The following is a 17,737-nucleotide window of genomic DNA, read 5'->3' on the forward strand; positions in this document are numbered from 1 at the left end:
GCAGCCCGCATGATCTCATGCTGCTGGAGGCATGGCACAAGATCTACGGCAGGATGGAGACGGGGGAGGGAGAGGAGAGGCGGGAGCGGGCGGCTCCCGCACCCTGCCGTGCCCAGGTGCGGTACTGCAGGGGCTGCCCCTCCCGCGGCTGCCGCCGGGCCCGCCGCGGGGGTGACATGTTCTCCCTTCGAGCTCGGATCCGCGGTTTCTCAGCGTGACATCTCCCACCCCCGGCGGCTGGAGCCCTTCCCGCTGTTCTCGGGGCAGGCGCCGGGGCCGGTTCTGCGCCCGCGGGGTGATGCGGGAGCTGCCGGCGCCGCCCTACAGCTGGGGGTGGGCGAGGAGAGGCTCAGCCCGAACCCGATTGTGCAATTTTTTATGCTTTTTTTTTTCCAGATCAGTTTGCGACCGCATCAGCGGTGGGCAGCCGAGGTGCGGTAGTTGAGTGGTGCTGGAGAGGCAAAAAAAAAAAAAAAATTAATAAAGAAATCCCAACCCAGTAACTCTTTGTTAGGCGGCGGGTGCGTAATTAGCGGAAAATCAAAGGCGGTGCTCGGACAGGCAGGGTCACATCTGATGGGTGAAGTTTTAGGCTAATTAACAGACCCGAAATCATTTGTTTTAAGATTAAACTGGTTTGTCAAGACGCTGGTAGATTAGAACTCTCAGAGGAAGGGAATCGCTCCCGCCCTGCTGCTGACTCCGCGGCGCTGGTGGGTGGCGGACGGGGCAGAGCGGCGTGTGTCTGTATGTCCGTGTGTGTCTGTGTGTCGTCCCCCCCGCACCGCCCCAGCCCTGCTCTGGCAGCGTGCGGCTCCCCGAAAGGCAGAGGAAGAGGCAGCGCGGCTGTGTGTGGGAGCTGAACTCAGCCTCCCTCTTTAACATAGGCTCGTCCTCTGCATTGCATCCAGGCTTCAGCGATTTGCTGTTTGGAGACTGCAGATTTGCATAGCCCTGCGCTTCGCAAGCATGCCTCTTTTTTATTTTTTTAAAAATATTTTATTTTTTTCCCTGCTTCTTTCATAAGGGTGCACTATTCTCCCTGAAAACATCCTCGAGGTATTACTGTCAATAGTCAGCCCACTGAGATTGCCGGAGCAGCCTGATTATTGTCTGGCAGCGAGTGTGTGTGGTGTGTGTGTGGTGTGTGTGAGCGCCGGGAGAGAGATCGCTGGGTGAGGGCTCACCAGTTTGGAGATGAATGGAGGGAAGAGCAGCAGTTTGATTTTTCTCTGCTTTCCCAACGCTGGCTGATGGAGTGGCATCCCCTTTTTTCTTTCTTAGCAGAAATGTGGCATGATTGGCTACACTGTGGATTACTGAGGATGGGGGAATGCTTGGCACTCTCGTAGCCCTTGCAGCTGTGGAGTATTGTTAATGAGCACCAGCCCCGGGAAAGCTGAAACTAGCGATTGTTTGAGCGCGGGGCTTTTCCCCCTCTTCCACCTCTTTGTGAAGGCTCTGAACTGCCTGGATTCTCCGCCTCTGACTATGTCTCGGATTGTTTTGGGTAGAAGACGACCCGGAGAAAAGGATCCTCATAAGCTTTCCCAAAGGGAAGAAGAGATGGCTCGCCTGGTGCGGTGAGCTGCCGCCAGTGCCCGTGTGTGTGAGTCTCTGTCCAAAGTTTGCCTCCTTGGCCGCGGCTGCTGCTCCTCCCGAGGACGCCGCGGGCCGGCTCGCCGTGCACCGGAGGATGGGGGGGTTCCTCAGGGGCACCCCGGAGCCGGGACCCGCCACCAGCAGCAGCAGCGCCGGCGGCCGCTTGGCCCTGCTCTGGATAGTCCCGCTCACTCTCAGCGGCCTCCTTGGGGTGGCGTGGGGAGCCTCCAGTTTGGGCTCTCATCACATTCACCATTTCCATGGCAGCAGCAAGCATCATTCAGTGCCTATCGCGATCTACAGGTCACCGGCTTCCTTGCGAGGCGGACACGGTGGGTTCGGATGCCGCTCGGTACCCGTTGCATGGTCGGGTGTGTGCTGTGCCGTGCTGTGCCGCCCCGCAGAGGTCAGGCGCGGGCTGCCGGGACCCTGCGGGCTGGGGGCTGCAGCCGCGGTCGCCGGGAAGGCGGGAGAAAGGCTGCGGGGACAGTCTCTGTCGGGCGTGGTGCGGGCCGGTCCCGCCGCTCCTGGCTCGGGGCCGAGGAGCCGCCGCCGGTGCGGGGCGGAGCGGGGCCGGGAGTGCGCTCGGCTGGCCTCCAGCCGAGAGGGACGGCGGCTGGCGGCTGGCGCGTCCCGGGAGCTGCCGGGCATCCTCTAGGGAATGGCAGCGACCCCGTGCTGGGAGCAGGGCGGAGGATAGGCTGTCCCGCACCCCTCATCCCGCCCAGCCCGAAGGCGCCCCCGGAGTGGGAGCGCCGCGGCAGCGCCAGTCCTCGCTTCGCGAACCCGTCCTCTCCCTGCACCGTCCCTGTTGCAGCTCGGGGACACCTGGCCCAGCCCGGAGCGAGCTGCCTGTGGTGCTGCGAGAGGCAGGGCAGGGCTCCAGAGGGACCTGAGCGATGGGCTGGGAGGGAGCCTGTGCCGTGCTTATACCGCCGGTGAGGATCGTGCTCCTTCCAATTCATTACCCTGGTGGAAAGTCTGGTGAATTAAAGCACAGGTCAGCTAATTATTCGGGAAAAAGTGAGCGTTTAGACACTGAGAAGGGCGAGCAATGCCCACGGTAGCGGTCAGGAAAGGGGTGGAGGTAAAATTCTTTTCAGGTGCAAATTCATTTTGCTTAAGAATTACATTGCTCCGGTACTTAGTTTCTAAAGTGACAGGAAGACGCTTCAGTGCCCTTTAAACAGCCCTGTTCCAGTTTTTCTCTCTCTTTTTGCATGCATAGTTAAGTGAACCTGTGCATAAATACATGCACAATAGAAATGCATATGTTCAGCGGTACCAAAAGATCTCAAAGCGAAACACCAGGCTGTGCTTTAAGGATTTAAAGCTTCCCTTTGTCTCAGAGGGAGAGAAGGTAAAAAAAAAAAGAGAGGAAAAAAAACAACCCTTGTTGGCTTTTGATTAGATTATACAGCTCCATTCTTCTTCATTTTCTAGTCTTGCCTTGCTTCATTTGCACGATCATGCGATGTCATTTACAAGCTTCCCCAAGTAAAAACCAGATCTTGTACTTAGCCTTTGCATCTCTGTGCGAGATGACCTAGTTGCAGGCACGAGGTAGTTAGGATTTATTGGATTTTTTCCAGTGATTAACGATGCCAACGTTAGCAGATACAATAGTATTGTTTACCTGAGAATTTCCTCAGGGTGCTAAATACCCTTTAATACACCACTGCTGGGAAAGGCAGAGTGCACAGAAACGGCTCTCCTTAAGCATTTTGTTGTCGTTGTTATTTAATTTTTTTTGGAAGTTAGATGTCTGGTCGAATTCTCCTTCCCTCCCTCCTCCCCCCCCCACCCCCACCCCTCCCAAAAAAAAAGAGACTGAGAGATTCAGGCCACCACTCTGTAGTGCACTGAGGCAGCACAAGATTGAGGATGCTACATGTTCTGAGCTGTCTGTGCTTAAAGGGGAAAACTTAAAGATGTATGTGTGTGCACATATATGTGTAGGCTGATTATTCTTTCTATTTCTGTCCATGTGGCAATGTCCTTTAGGGGGCTTGCTATTAGTTTGGAAAGAGATGTAATTGTAGAGGTACCAGCCTCGCTTCCTTAGGATGCATTTTAAAGTCACACCTTTTGCCAGTTTTTAAAAACATTGCCTCAGACCTTATCAAAGGGTGATGGTGTAAAAAAACACAAACAAAAAAACCCCACCCCCCAAAAAACCCCAAACCAACAGCTTTCTCAAGAGAAAGAAGTCTTGTTAAAGAAAATGAGAGATGAAGTGGTGGAGCTGCCACTTAAGGACTTCACAGGGAGGCCCAGGAGCCTCTCCAGAAGTTAAGTAGCTGATTTGAGAAAATGAAGGATGTTACATGACATAAGAAGGTATTTTCAGAATGTTTACTTGATAACTCTAAGCCTCTTTCCTTTTCTGTGTTTATCAGAAACTCTACTACCTGACAGTTGTTCAAAATACCTAATTCCTGTCATTAATTCTTCAGAGAAATGTTCCTTTATGTTTCTGTAAGCCTGACAGAGACATTTCTCTTTCTAGCTGAGCAGCATTGGACATAGCTCCTGTGGAGCCCACCACTTCATTGCTAAGCTTCAGTCAAAGGGGGCTGGGGGGTAGGGCGGGAGAGGGCATTGCTTCTTCCTTACCCCCATGTCCAAGTGCCCATCTCCAGTGTCCTAGCCCTGCTGGTTTAACCAGGTGAGAGTGAGAATGTGATGATTTTCAGGCTTGTATCCTTCGGTGTTAACTCCCTTCGGTTTTGCAGTTAGTCTCCTCCATTGTGTGGAAGTGTTGCAGTCTGTATGGTGACCTCATATCTGCCTTTTTTTTTTTTTTTGCTACTTCTTAGCTGTTTTGTAGCATCATACCTGTTAAAAGTCAAAATCCTCCATGCTTTTAGGGTAGGTCAATTAGTTGATTCGCTGATGAAAGCGTTGCTCTCTGATATTGTGAATCAGAAGTGTCAAAGAAAGGAGAAACAAGCACTTTGCCCAGGCATTCAATAAATTACATCCACACCATCCTCCTCCACCCCCTGGCACTGGCTAGCCCTGCCACCCCCATCCTCCCAGCAGAAGCTTCCATATATTTTCTAATCCTTTCAGTTTCCCTTGAGTCAACCCAATTCCAGCTAATAGTATAAGCAAAGCCAACAGCCCAGCATGGTTGGATTTTTTCCACTTCTGTTGAAAAACCAAACCACAATCTTGCTGCTAACACTCGTCAGGTAATTTTTCTGGGATTTTGCTTCCATAGTATGATCTCCTGTGGTTTTTAGTGGACAGCTTTGTGTGTCACAGAGACACAAAGTGAATTCCAACCAAGCAATTAGTTCCCCCTCTTAAACTACTTGTTTTTTTAGCTCACAGGTTTTGGATATGCTAAAAGTAAAACTTAAACATCTTCTGAGCTTGGCCAGATGATTTATTTATTTTTGGCTTGCTGACTCTCATTAGACTTGGGCAGGATAATGAGGGCTGAAAGAAGTGAAAGTTTAATGCAGGAATGAATAAGAAAATAATTCCCTGGATCGTGGCATTATCAACATAAAGAGAAAGACAGAGAGGTAAAAGAGAGAGACTGATGTTCACAAATGGAAGGCTGCTCCATGCTTGCCGGTGGTCTCTGCAGCATGTGGGTCACTTATAGAATCATAGGATTGTTAGAGTTGGAAGGGACCTCAAGGATCATCTAGTTCTAACCCCCCTGCTGTGGGCAGGGACACTTCACACTAGATCATGTTGCTCAGAGCCACATCCAGCCTGGCCTTAAAAATCTCCAGGGGTGAGGTTTCCACCACCTCCCTACTTAATGCTTTTGTGCTCATATCTCCTTGCTCCACTTTAGAAGACAACTATTGCTTTTGTTATACCTATATCTACCATGCAATCTCTGTGTTTCTTTTTTCCTTTGAGTAGATGGAGTATCTCACACTGCAGTGCCTCTAGATGCTATAGACAGTCCCTGGTTTTGTAAAAGCCCACACAAAAGGAAAGAGATTGCAACTCTCTCAGTAACTTTAAATGAAGAAAAGGCAGCTGCTTTAAGAATGCGGCAACACGATGGGTGATGTGCAAAGTGACAACTGCAGGTTGAATAAGCAAAAAAAAGTTAAAAGTCTAGCCAAATAGATGGCTGTCACCATCCTCATTCACCCTTCCTTCCTTTCTTCCTGCCAACACCTCTCTGGTCCCTACTGGGCTGGGCCTTTTATTGCACTCTAATTCCTCATCCGCTTGCCAAATGACAAGCACAATGTGTTCATCTCTCCTGGCTACTTCTTCTCTCTGCACTCTCAGGATCTTGTTCAGGCTGTTTTCTGATAAATATAAGTTGATTCTGGGTTTTTTAATCTGCCAGGGTAAGAGCCAGGAGGTGACTAATGAAATCAGCGTGTTGGTCATATGGATGTGCTTGGAAAGAGAAGGCAAAAAATGGGGAGGGAATAGACAGGACAGAAAGAGCTGAGCAGTATGTGTAGGGATGGTGCATTAAGGAGATGCCCAGAGAAGGGCAACAAAGCTGGTGAGGGGTCTGGAACAAGCCCTGTGAGGAGAGGCTGAGGGAGCTGGGGGTGTTTAGCCTGGAAAAGAGGAGGCTGAGGGAAGACCTTATTGCTGTCTACAACTACCTGAAGGGAGGTTGTAGAGGTCTCTTCTCCCAGGCAACCAGCACCAGAACAAGAGGACACAGTCTCAAGCTGCACCAAGGGAGGTTTAGGCTGGATGTTAGGAAGAAATTCTTTACAGAAAGAGTGATTGGCCATTGGAATGTGCTGCCCAGGGAGGTGGTGGAGTCACCATCCTTGGAAGTGTTTTAAGAGTGGGTGAGGCACTCAGTGCCATGGTTTTGTTGATGAGATGGTGTTGGACTTGATGAGCTCCAAGGCCTTTTCCACTCTGGTTAATTCTGTGATTTTATGGCTTGGTTTAGCAGGGGGCCTGAAGGGATTTGACTCAATGAGACTTGTGATATAGGCCAATGGTTTAGGAGAGGTAGAGACAGTCTGAAGAAGGGGAAATGGGATACTGGGGGCAGTTATTGAGAAAGTGGTAGTTTGGGGTGGAGAAGTGCCTGGGACCTTTGTGGTGGGACAGTAGAGGGATTTAAGAGTTTGAACAGAGGGGCTAAAGAAGTGCTTTAGCAGCAAAGTTCCTGGACAGGAAGAAGTGTTTGTACAGAGTGAGGGCTTTGAGGAAGAAAAGGTAATATATTTTGGAGGTAGGAACTGAGGCTGAGCACCGGGATGGTGTCATCACAGTCGCCATGAGGGTGGTGAGACACTGACACAGGTTGCCCGGGGAGGTGGTGGAAGCCTCATCCCTGCTGGTTTTGAAGGCCAGCCTGGGTGTGGCTCTGAGCAACCTGATGTAGTGTGAGGTGTCCCTGCCCGTGGCAGGGGGATTGGAACTAGATGATCTGTGAGGTCCCTTCCAACCCTGACAATTGTGTGATTCTGTGTTAATTTTGTGAGTCTTTTGTAATGGAATCACTGCCTGGCCATTGCTAGAGTACCAAACTGCTGGCTGAATCAGGCAGCCCTTGTTCAGGGATCATGCCAAATATTTGTAGGGGTTAGAGTAGATGAAATGACATTTTTCAGTTAGAATAGGCTTCTTGTGCTGCAGAAAGTGGTTGTATTTTGATTAAAACATTACATGTAAATGTATCCAGATGTTCAAGCATTATTACTCAATGTGTTATTAGAGGTAGAAGTGAGAGAGTCTCATCCTCATCATGTAATTGCCTTTTTTTTTTTTTTTCCTTTAAAGAGAGAGATCTCTTTTAATATTGGGTGGGTTTTTTTTGTTTGTTTCATCTTTTATTTCCCAACCTGCTTGTACATCACAATCTTCCTTTATAGTATATCCATAGTTATTATTTTTTTAATGTCTCTTTTCATTGATGGGTTTTCAAATGCTTTTCCTGCTCTGAGTGCTCCTTACCCACAACTGAGACATTTTCCTGTTTTCAGACTCCAAAGCATAGGAGCTTTCTCCACCTCTTTAAATGATATACATTTTGCATCCCCTTTCCAAACTCCCAATATGCTCCATCGGTTATTATCCCCCATCGGCTGCCAAAGTATTAACATCAGTTGGAATAAAATGAATAACAAAGCCATTTCAGCCAGCATGGTGGTTAATTGGCTGTGCAGTTAGCTATGCATATTAGGGAGCGTGGTTTCTATATGATTATTTCTGTCAATATGGCTCGTCAAGGAGGCACGGAGTCTTCAGCAGTCTTGCGGGCAGTCTGGAGCGCTGTAATCAAAAGTGGAAGGTTGCTCATGGATTTCTGATAAGCATCTTTATACAAGCCCTGCTGCCTCAGTACATGCACAGCTATTGATTGACTGGGGTGCCTTTACAAGAGCTAAACAAATAACAACACTGTTGTCACTTATCAGCGATCCCGCTTTTGCCTCAGCCCGCGGTAACCATGTTTTTCTGGATTTAAAGCATGCTTTATTGTCTTTTAATCAAATACTGTTGGAAAGAAGTTATCAGAAGAAATTAATTTAGCCTTCACCAGAGCGTACTTCCTGCTGTTTCTCATTTTCAAAGATGGATTTTTTTCTGATAGTAAGAAGTTGACTTGGCTTTAAGGGAAATTTTCTTTCTGTCTCTTCATTTTAGTCCAGGGGAGGACTCCATGGACAAACCTCTGCTGTACAGAACCAATTCTACAGTTCTAATGTTTTCTCATCCAGATGGCCCTTAGCATGGTTTGCCATAGGATGACATGTGGAATTGTTCTCTTTTCTGTGGATCACATAGTGGAGTTCACAGAAGTTAATCTTGCGTCTCCTCAACACGAGGAGGAACTTCTTCACTGTGAGGGTCACAGAGCACTGGAGCAGGCTTCCCAGAGAGGTTTTAGAGTCTCCTTCTCTGGAGACTTTCAAGCCCTGTCTGGATGTGTTCCTGTGTGACCTGTGCTGGATTCTATGCTCCTGCTCTGGCAGGGGATTTGGATTCGATGATCTTTGGAGGTCTCTTCCAACCCCTAACATCCTGTAATCCTTTGGTCTCTTCCTTGGTCAAAGCTTACAACAGTTCTTAACCTTTCTGAGTAATCAAGATGATATTACTGACCTCTTTCTTGTCTTTCCCCAGTATCAGTTAATTTGTCTCTCTGTTATTAAGTTTGATGTCCTCAGCTCTGCCCCAGTATCTGTAGCAATTCTTTTCTGAGCTAACAACTTCCTTTCTAGTTTGTAAATACAGTGTAGGCAGAGCTGATAGATCTTGCTGTGATAATAAGTTGACTTGTGAACGTAGCTGTGATTATAAGTAGAATGGAACTGTCTGATTTGATGGGAAAAGTCTATTATAAATAACAGCACTGTTCTGTAAAGTTAAAAGTAACAAACAGGCAGAAGAGAGGCTTTGTCCTTACCATCTTTTAGACATTTTCTTTCCAAATAGCAACACAGACACATAGAATGGCAGAGGCTGGAAGGGACCTTGAGTGATCGAGTTCAACCCCCTTGCCAAAGAAGGATCACCTAGGGCAGGTCACACGGGAATGCATCCAGGCAGATTTTGAAGGTCTTTCCAGAAGGAGACTCCACAGCTTCTCTGGCCAGCCCATTCCAGTGCTCTGTCACCCTCTCAGCAAAGAAGATTCCCCTTGTGTTGAGGTGGAACCTCCTGTGTTCCAGCTTGTACCTGTTGTTCCTTGTCGTGTCACAGGGCACCACCAAAAAGAGCCTGGCACCTTCACCCTGACACCCAGCCCTCAAATGTTTGTAGACATCAATAAGGTCCCCTCTCAGCCTTCTCTCCTTCAGAATAAACAGACCCAGGGCTCTCAGCCTTCCCTCATCAGAGAGATACTCTAGCCCCTTAATCATCCTCGTAGCTCTGTTAGACTCTCTCCAGCAGGTGATTCTCTTTTGAACTGGGGAGCCCAAAACTGGACACAGTATTGCAGGTGTGGTCTCAACAGGGCAAAACAGAGGGAAAAGAGAACCTCCCTAGCCCTGCTGGCCACACTTACCTTGATGAACCCCAGGATGTCATTTGCCCTCTTGGCCACAAGGCCACATTGCTGTCTCAAGGAGAACTTGCTGTCCAGCAGGATTCCAAGGTCCTTCTTTATGGAAGTAATTTTCCCTCCTGTTTCTCATAGCTTTCTATAGATCTGCATGCACACACATACACCTCACCAGTGCTTCCTCCTCAGGAGAAAATGCTCCATAGGTTTAAGCTTAAAAAAAAAAAAAAAAAAAAATTTTTGTAAGGCTTAAAAATGTTTAAAAAATACTCTGTGACCATATTCCTTACCCACAAGTGTAATTGGTCAGAACAATATCCTTAATTATTCCCTTTGTAGTTGACAGAAAAAAATGAATCAGTGAAGCCAAGTGGAAAAAGTGGAGGAGAGAAGAAGTGCTGCTGGACAGCTCTCTATAGAGCTGGGATGAGGTGGCAGGGAGGAGGTGGCAGGTCAGCACCTCTGACCTGTGATTACTGAATCACCATAGAAAAGTGCAGCACTTGGTTCTGAATTTCTGTAAGCAGTGAGCTGGCCAAATCCATGAAAACAGCCCAGATTAAGAGTGTGACTGGCTCGTGCTCTGCAGGTAGGATAAGAGCCAAAAAGCTTTCTCGTTTCTGGGGCTTGGTTGATAAGAAAACTGTACCTGGACAACAGATACATAATGTCCATGATCCCCCTGTACAATAGATAAATGGTGTCCCTGATCCCCAGTCTCAGAAGGCAAGGTAATGTTGAAGCTGGGGCAGGGCTTACCTGAGTAAGGACTGTGCACAGCCTGGTGTTCTGTTGCAGCTATTTGAACTGTAAATGGCACAATGAGAAGCCTCCCTTTTAAATAGGCAGAAAGGCGTTTCCTGAAGAGCTTGCTGCTCAAGAATGGAGAGATGGAGAGCTCAGCAAGAAAAGCATTGCTCAGATCATTCTGGGACCTTAGCGGGGGATGTGCTCAGACACCTACTCAGAAGTGACACAAGTGTTAACTCTTTCTTTAGCTCTCTTTTTCTGCAGCTGTATCTGTAAGGAAACGCCAACATGTTTCTAAAGCAGGTTGACTGCTTTCCAAATGTGTTCTTTTATGCCTGTGTATCTGCAGCCGAGTTAGGGCTCCTCTAATTTACTTCATTAATTCAGCTCATTTGCAACTGCAAAATAAAGAAGAGCAGGGGATGACTAGACTCAGAGAAACTTCAAACAACTCCTGAGAAACTTTCTCTACCTTGAAGAGGAGTCAAATCTAGTCTCAGTCCATGTTTGCAGTACTGAGTCACTGGGGTTGGGTGACTTTCTCAGTGACAGCAGCTCTAGAGCACTGGGAAGTAGGTGGAGAGGAGACAGGGAGAAGTGGCCATGGCTTTTCTTCTCCTCACTGACCAGCAGAGGTAAGATGTGACGGAATTGAGGACTAAAGAATGCCCTGTCACCAATCCTTGGACTGGGGCTGGTTTGCTCTTACTGAGGTCAAGCACAAAATTCCCACTTCAGGACCTGCTCTGTTGTGCCTCTGTCAGCTGCGATGCCTCTCATGCACGCCACACTTCTGATCTGGTCCCCCCTTCCACCAAAACAATACTTTTTAAGCTGTGAATGAAGTGTTGCCCATAATAAATGCAGGCACCTGTATTTTTAAAATAGGTTTGGTGCAGTTACTGGATGTGCTCACTTTATTTCACATGACAAGAATCATGAGGAAGCTTTCAGGAGAAGAATGAATTGCCATATTTATGGAAAACATAGGAGCAAGAATTGAATCATGCTGTTATTTTGGGTTTGGATGTTCTCTGCCCACAGAGAGGGGTTTAGGAGTTGTGACAAAACAACAGATGTGAGATTAGCCCCTTTGGCTGTATTTAAATGGATGTGTCCTGAAATCCTGGTGTCCCAGTTGATCAGAACATGCTGTGGCTCCCATCCAAGCCCCATCCTTCCACCCATGCTCTTCTTGGGCTGGTTTGTGTTTGCCTTGCTGTGGATTTTAAATCTGCCTGGGGCATGCACCCCAGTGCTGGCATTCAGAGCAGCTCACAAATACTGCCGTAGATTATTCTAACAAAAATTGAGACATGCTGTGAATGTCCATTTTCCTAAACAATCTGTTACATCAAGTGAGCTTCAAGAAAACATTGTATGGGCAAGGGAAGGTGGGGGAGAAGTCTGTCATCATTTTATTGCTGGCATGTTTTTTCCAAGCAATTTTTATTTGCTTGGAAATTCTGCTTAAGGTGCAGGAGTGTGATGCTCATCTTATACCTTATCAGTTTTATCATCTTCTCTGCTGTGCCAGCAGATGGGGGTGATTCTGCCACTTTGCTCTGCTCTGGTAAGACCTCATCTGGAGTACTGCATCCAGGTCTGGAACTCTCAATATAGGAAGGACATGGACCTGCTCCATCAGGTCCAGATGAGGGCCATGAAAATGGTCAGGAGGTTGGAGCACCTCTGCTACAAGGACAGGCTGAGGGAGCTGGGGGTGTTCAGCCTGAAGAAGAGAAGGCTCCAGGAAGACCTAACAGCAGCCTGCCAGTACCTGAAGGTGGCTACAGGAAGGATAGAAAGAGGCTGTTTGCAAAGGACTTCACTGACAGGACCAGGGGCAGTGGCTTTAAACTAGAGAAGAGTAGAATTAGATTGGATGTTAGGAACAAGTGCTGCACCATGAGGGTGGTGGAACAATGGAACAGGTTGCCCAGGGAGGTAGTGTGGGCTCCATCCTTGGAGATATTCAAGGTGAGGCTCGCCAGGGCTCTGGGCAATCTGATCTAGTTGAGGATGCCCCTGACTGCAGAGGGGGTTGGACTAGATGACCTTTGGAGGTCCCTTCCAACCCAAACCATAGAAGGCTGTTTTTCAAGTACTGTGGTTAAGATGAGTGCAGCATGGTTTGGTGAGAAGTTGTTGGCTGCAAGGTGTTAGGTATGTGAGGGTATGTAGGCTAAGTGCTCATTTCATCTGTGCTGACTTCTAATACAACCCCAGTCATTCATTGAGGTGGAAGTCAGAACAATTTCTGTAATGGTAATTTCAAACTTTTATAGAAATCTTCTCACTATAGCTCATGAAGCTTGCTTCTCCTCATTCAGCATAATTTGACAGCTTTAGCTGTTGTCTGACATAAGTATAGTAAAATCTGTTCTATGGCATCCAGAGGGAGAAGCTACAGAATCACAGAATGGTAGTGGTTGGAAGGGACCTCTGGAGGGCATCTTACCAGCTTTGATATGTCCCTGGGCAGCCTGATCTGCCTGGAGGTGTCCCTGCTAACTGCAGAGGGGTTGGACAAGATGACCTTTGAGGGTCCCTTCCAACCCAATGCAATCTCTGAATCTGTAATCCAACCCTTCTGCCAGAACAGGTTCACCTAGAGCAGGTTGGTGTCCAGGCTGGTTTCGAGTAAGTCCGGAGATGGAGACTCAATGAAGCCAGTGAAGAAGGAACAGAAACATTAGTTTGTACTAACAGCACCAAACTTAAACACCTTCAAGTGAGATTTTTGAGTATCTTATTTTGCAAGCCATTGCAATAGGAGCTGAAGGCATTTGAAGGAACTGGGGCTGTTCAGTTTAAAAAAGAGGAGGCTGCAGGGAGACCTCATAGCTCTCTACAACTACCTGCAAAGATGCTGGGGAGATGTTGGTGCTACTCTCTCCTCACAGGTAACTAGCAACACAACAGGAGGGAACAGCCTCAAGCTGCACCAGGGGAGGTTTAGACTGGATATTAGGAAGAATTTTTTCACAGCAAGAATGTGCTGCCCATGGAGGTGGTTGCATCACCAACCCTGGACATGTTTAAAGGTTGTTTAGAAGTGGTGCTTAGGGATATGGTTTATGGATGAACTTTGTAGAGCAGGGTTCTGGGTTGGACTTGGTGACCCTGAGGGTCTTTCCCAACCTGAGTGTTTCTGTGACTCTGTGAAAACTAGATAAGCATGCAGATAAGAGGAGCTGTTGGTCTATTAAGAATAGTGGCTTGTAGGTATCTATCTCAGACATTTGAATTTCATTTTGTAGGTGGCAGGGATTTCACGGGTTGTAGAATTACCTACATGAAAATGCAGTTTCTATGGAAGTGTGCAGGGACCTAGCTTCAAAGAGCCTGAAGTCAGCAAAGGTAAATAATTAAATGCTAGATATCTATAGAGGTAGTTACTTTAGATACAGTGTTTATTAGTGCTGATATAAATTGCAAGTGACTCAGCTGGAGATTCCTCAGATCCTGTCTCTTCATTGTACTTGGAGGAATAAAATTTCCCTGTCAGGGAGCTTAGGCTTTGGAAAGGTAGCTTTGAGTGCAGTCTGTGTATCTCCTATGGCTTTTGCTGGGATTTGGACTAGGGCCAAATGTCACTGCTGCAGTGCAAGGTCACTGGTGAAGATGTGAGAAAGGCTCATCCTAAGCTGGTCCTAGCAAGTGTGGTGCGAGTAAGGAAATATCTCTGGATTTTGCAAATATTTTCTGTTTCTTTCAAGTCATTGACTTGATCTCTGCTGGCTAGTTGATAACCAGTCTCCTCTTTGGGTTTCTGTTGTTGTTGTTTTGTTGTTTCTTTTCCTTTGTCTTTTATCTTTTTCCTTTTTTCTCGGTTTTTTTTTTTCTTTTTTTCTTTTTCTTCTTTTTGTTTCTTCTTTTTTTTTTCCATTTTTTTTCTTTTTGTTTCTCCCCCTTTCCCTTTTTTCCCCCCAAACTGGAACATCTCTCTTATGCAGAAAGGCTGAGGGATTTGTGGCCTTTCAGTCTGGAGAAGAGGAGGCTGAGGGAGGAGCTTTTTAATGCTTATACATGCTTAAAGGGTGGGCCTCAGGAGAATGGGACCAGTCTTTTTTCAGTGGTGCCCAGTGACAGGAAAACTTGCACATAGAAAGTTCCATCTAAACATGAGGAGGAACTTCTTTATGTTGAGGGTGGTAGAGCACTGCCCAGAAAGGTGGTGGAGTCTCTGTCTCTGGAGCCCTTCAAGGCATGCCTGCACACCATCCTGTGCAAACTGCTCTAGGTGTACCTGCTCTGGCAGCAGTGTTGGACTAGATGATCTCTAGAGGTCCCTTCCAACCCCTGTGGCTGATCCTTGTCCCGTGTCCAGTATCTTTCCAGTGCTTCAGTGTATCTCGCTGATAGGTTTGCCAGGCGTGGTTATTCCTGTTTCACAGAGAGGAGCCTGGGGCAGGATAGAGCAGCTCTGGAGTGATTCAAAGCAGTAATGCCGTGGTCAGATTGGCCATCAGAAAATTCCTTCTGTGTCTCTTGTGTACTTGCCTGTGATAGAAGAGATGTATCTGGGGCAGGGCCAGAGTGTGTAACACTCTGCTGGCAATTGGCATTGCTTAGAGCAGTTCCATGCTGCTTTAGCGTATGCCGTGCCTCAGACATCCCTCCAGAAGCAATTCATTGGGTACTGCTTTTCCCACAGCTGGGTGCCAAACAGAAATCTAAGCACAGCAGAGGTTAAGGATTGTTCTGCTCAGCTTTTGCTTCTGCTTGTTAATGAACAGTCATCCAGTTTGCTTCAGGGGGTGCACAGCTTTACCTGTCCTACACCTGGGGCAGGGCAATCCTAGGCACAAATCCAGGCTGGGAGAGGAGTGGCTTCAGAACAGTGTGGAGAAGAAGGATTTGGGGGTGTCATCTGATGAAAAACTTAGTATGAGCCTGCAATGGTCACTGGTAGTGAGTGTGGTGAGACACTGGAACAGGTTACTCAGGGAGATTGTGGATGCCACCTTCCTGGAGGTGTTCAAGGCCAGGCTGGATGAGGCCTTGAGCAACTGTGTCCTGGTCTGCATCAGAGGCAGTGTGAGCAGCAGGATGAGGCAGGGGATTCTGGCCCTTTGCTCTCATGAGACCCCACCTGGAGTATTGCATCCAGTTCTGGTGACCCCAGAATTAGAGGGACATGGGAGACAGGCCATACTGTGGGATTAATAGAACTGATTGGTGGAGAAAAGAAAAAGGAGAAAAATAAAAATAAGAAAAAATAATTTAAAAAGGAAAGGGGAAGAAAGGGAAAAGAAAATAAGGAGGAAAGACAAAGGGAAAATGGAGAGGAAAAAAGGGGGAAAGGAAAAGGGGAGAAGACAAAGGGGAAGGGGGAAAGGGAAAGAATGGGGGTGGGGAAGAAGAAAAGATAAACATGTTGAGCAGATGGAGCATACCTTTGAGAAAAAATGGAAATATCTTCTCCCTGTGAAAATCAGTGATTTTTTTTTTTTTTTTTTAAACAGGGAGTTATTTTCTCTGCTGCTTGGTTTGATCATTCTAGAACTGTTGTAATTATTTTCATGTAAAAACAGCCCAAAATACCGATTTTTGTGCATGCCAGGGCTGCAAGCTTCAAGCTCTGATGCCTTCACAGAGGAGACTTGCCTGTCTTTTGATATAAGCCAGTTCTTTCCAAGCTCCCCATCAGTGCTAACATTTTTGGGGCCATATGGGGGGCAGAGCCCTTGAACGTTGTTCTCTGCCTGTCCTGTATTCCCAGGTGCTTGTGGTGTCTGATGTCTATTAAGTGAGAAGTGCAGTCGTAACGCATTGGATCTGGAGTTGGACTGCTGGCTTCACATCACATCATTATGTCTTCCAGATACTGTTTGCCATGTCAGCGTTCCCCCCTTCCATGTAATTGTTCTGGATGTTTGAACGTTGGCAGCGGTAGGCAAGGTATTTTCTCTCAGTTCCATAAGTGAACGTGAGTGGAGTGAGGATTTCCTTCAGTGAAGGCACATCTATTGTGTCACTTGTATGAGGTTTAACAAAGCCAACTGCTGAGCTTTGCACTTGAGTCGCACCAACCCCATGCAATGCTACAAGGCTAGGGGCAGAGTGCCTGGAAAGCTGCCTGGTGGAAAAGGGTGTTGGCTGGCAGTCAGCTGAATATGAGCAGGCAATGTGCTCAGGTGGCCAAGAGGGCCACCAGCACCCTGGACTGGATCATCAATAGTCTTGATAGCAGGAAGAGGGAAATCACAGAACTGTCAGGGTTGGAAGGGACCTCAAGGATCAGCCAGTTCCAACCCCCTACCATGGGCAGGGACACCTCACACTAGACAGGTTGCTCAGAGCCACATCCAGCCTGGCCTTCAAAACTTCCAGGGATGAGGCTTCCACCACCTCCCTGGGCAACCTGTTCCAGTGTCTCACCACCCTCATGGGGAAGAATTTCTTCCTAACATCCAATCTGAATCTACCCTCCCTGTACTTGGTGAGGCTGCACCTTGAATACTGGGTTCAGTTTTGGACCCCTCACTCTCAGAAAGGACATTGAGGTGCTGGAATGTGCCCAGAGAAAGGCAACAAAGCTGGTGAAGGGTCAGGAGAACAGGTCTGGTGAGGAGTGGCTGAAGGAACTGGAATTGTCCCTACAACTCCGTGAAAGGAAGTTGCAATGAAGTGTGGGATGCTCTCTTCTCCCCAGCATCAAGTGATAAAATCAGAGGAAAAGGCCTGAAATTGTGCCATGGGAAGTTTAGGTTGGACATTAGGAAAGATTTCTTTCATGCAGGAATGGTCAGGGATTTGAGGAGGCTGCCGAGGGAGGTGGTGGGGATACCATCCCTGGAGGTGTTCAAGAAATGTGTGGACATGGCAGTTTGGAACATGGCTTACTGACCATGGTGGGATTAGGTTGGTAGTTGGACTTGATGACCTTAGAGGTCTTTTCCAACAAGAACTATTCCATGATTCTATGATTCTGTGCTTTTCTGCTTCTCTTCTATGATCCAATGTTTGAAAAGCTTAGTTGCTTTCATCTGTTACTGTAGGACTGCTAGCAGAATTAGCAGCTCATCAGAATGTCTTCACAGAAAGGATGGGGCAAGGCTTTTTAGTTTGCAGGCATTCTGTGAGATTTACCATGTGTAATGCCAAGAGATGTGAAGAGTCAACAGGGAGAAGGTCAGCATTAACTTCCTGAATTTCATGGAGTGTTATTTTTCTTTGGAGCAATACACCACAGACTCATGTTGTGTGTCGTTTATTTCTTACCTTAGCAGATGTTCTGGCTTTTAATATTTGTTTGTATTATGGTGGCATCTAGAAATTTCAGTCACAGGTTATGAGCCCATTGTGCTAAGCAGATGGATTGAATAGAAAAAGACAAGAAAGCTGAGGAAATAATCACTCTCTGCTGCTGACAGTACTCTCCAGGGTAGGTTTCAAAATAGCTCG

At 47.3% G+C, this 17,737-nt stretch overlaps 1 protein-coding gene across 30 annotated transcripts in view; it reads left to right on the top strand.

The window, feature by feature from the left end:
- The window catches only part of NRXN1 (neurexin 1), an 806,593-nt gene that overhangs the window by 483,547 nt on the left and 305,309 nt on the right, over positions 1–17,737 (top strand). For 2 of the 30 annotated variants that reach the window (XM_054169868.1, XM_054169887.1), the window contains exon 1: positions 853–1,934. The exons of 26 other annotated variants lie outside the window; for them this stretch is intronic. In XM_054169868.1, the coding sequence (XP_054025843.1) occupies positions 1,697–1,934 (238 nt within the window). In that variant the 5' untranslated portion in view covers positions 853–1,696. Of the gene's footprint in view, positions 1–852; positions 1,935–17,737 lie in introns of those variants that run through there. 2 more of the 30 variants (XM_054169860.1, XM_054169878.1) reach the window with 2 other exon arrangements.

This window comes from Dryobates pubescens, chromosome 2 (genome assembly GCF_014839835.1).
Source record: "Dryobates pubescens isolate bDryPub1 chromosome 2, bDryPub1.pri, whole genome shotgun sequence".
Taxonomy (NCBI): Eukaryota; Metazoa; Chordata; class Aves; order Piciformes; family Picidae; genus Dryobates; species Dryobates pubescens.